The sequence below is a fragment of the Trachymyrmex cornetzi genome, unplaced genomic scaffold, assembly GCF_001594075.2.
Source record: "Trachymyrmex cornetzi isolate Tcor2-1 unplaced genomic scaffold, Tcor1.1 scaffold3169, whole genome shotgun sequence".
In the NCBI taxonomy this organism is placed as follows: domain Eukaryota; kingdom Metazoa; phylum Arthropoda; class Insecta; order Hymenoptera; family Formicidae; genus Trachymyrmex; species Trachymyrmex cornetzi.
In genome coordinates this window covers 685-2,525 of record NW_017297867.1, presented here as the reverse complement: position 1 = coordinate 2,525, position 1,841 = coordinate 685, and the positions used below count along the sequence as shown (strand labels likewise).

The 1,841-nt window shown below is 29.0% G+C and overlaps 1 protein-coding gene across 1 annotated transcript; it reads right to left on the bottom strand.

Moving 5' to 3' along the window:
• Positions 1–57: 57 nt before the first annotated feature.
• LOC108762696 (uncharacterized) lies at positions 58–1,784 on the bottom strand (the record flags this gene model as incomplete). Its single annotated transcript, XM_018509816.1, has 4 exons — positions 1,724–1,784; positions 1,305–1,552; positions 1,034–1,193; positions 58–129 (listed from the first exon to the last, which is right to left on the bottom strand). Coding segments are annotated over exons 1-4 (541 nt in total), but the record flags the coding sequence as incomplete, so codon positions are not given.
• Positions 1,785–1,841: the final 57 nt, after the last annotated feature.

Genomic DNA, 1,841 nt, shown 5'->3' with positions numbered 1-1,841 from the left:
GTTATGGAAAATATATTTCAGAGAACAATATAATTTATATATTTATAAAAAATATACCTGCTTCTTCTCTCAAATATCTAGTTTTTGCATATTTAAACCATGAGGATACATGATCTTGAAAGTTTCTGTCTGTGTACGTAGGAAAATATTTCTATCTGTGTACGTAGGAAAATGTTTTCTTATTGCATCTACGCATGTGATAATAAAAAGAGGGTTACATATTTTATATTTTTATAATTAAAAGAAGAAAGGTCTTACGGAAAAATGTCTGTCGAATTGGCTAATTTTTTAATATGTTGTAATTCTCGTTATTCTGAACAAGTCTTAATAGTTACAACTTGATCCTATAATATGAGCCATTTCCGTACTACAAGCCTTAGAAAGCCCAGATTTAATTCGTAAATATATAGGGTTTTCTACTTGGATGTGTAACCCTTGATCGAATGAGCATGCGTGCATGTGCACGCGCGCGCGCGCGCGCGCGTGTGTGTGTGTGCATACGTGCACCTTAATTACACTTGATGATTATAACAACTAATATATAATTACATGACAGTTATATTACATATTTATGGAATTGTTGTTTCCTAATTATACAGACGTATAATATGAAAGGATGATAACGTGAAGATTTATTAACTTTTAAATAAAAAAATTAATATATTCACGCACACATGCACGTACATTCGATCAAGAGTCACAAATGCAAATAGATAAGTAGGTACATTTGGATCTTCTAGAGCCTTCGTAACGCAAAAATAGCTCATAGGATCAAATTGTGTTCATTGAGACTTGTTCAGAACGAGAACTATATTTCAAAAAATTAGTCGATTGATTTGACAGAGACATATTTTCATAAGAATGGTGCAGGGATGTGAGGTCTTTTATCAAATATATGAGATTCGACTTTTACTTTTTTTAGCTAGTACGAAAAACAGTAGCAAACAAAAGAAATGCGTAATACTCTTTTACGCTGCCAGCGGCGCAGTCAGAGTTAGAAATAAAAATTAAAAAATTCGTAACTTTTACATACCTCTTAAAATTGCCATTGTACGTAATGAGCACAATTGATAATTTCCCTTGCGGCCAAACCAAGAGCATTTACATCCCAGCTTATTGGTAAATAGTTTCTCCAATCCATTTTTACTTTGAACTTGGGCAGTATTCCCTCCTAATAAATAGAAGAACATTTCCTATACAAGAAATAAAAGCAGTTAATGTTTCGGGTAATACAGGATTTCATTTTTAATGTAATTTTATTTTTAAATTATTCAAGTATATTTTATATACTTAAAAACTCCTACCAATTGTTTTGATGCGACTATATTTGCTGTTAAGCTATCATCAAACTCTAACAATTTTCTATATTTATTAAAAGGTTTTGTAGGAATTATGTTTGTCGTATTTTGTATAATATTTGGATTTATTACTGCGTTTGAAGCAACATTAATATTAATTCGAGAATCTAATTGTTTTAGAAACTCATTTTGCTGTTCTACTATTTTCCTAGTTGCCAAAAGATTTTGTAATATTTGTAACATTACGTTGTAATCTGAAAAATAGCATTTGTGTAATTAATATTTTGTAAAAATAACAGAAAAAAAATGTTTACGTAACATAAAAATAAAACTTTTTATGTAATTTCATATTTTTACACTTACAATTAGCTTATTTAATGAAGTGTAAGCATAAGAATAATAATTTTAGATACTAAAATTAATACCTGTTCGTAAATCTTCAATAATAATATTACTCATTGTAGAATTTCCGTCTTCATTCGTCATCACAGCAGCAATATTACTTTCTTAAAATAAACAAAATAATATTTACTTATTTTAAAG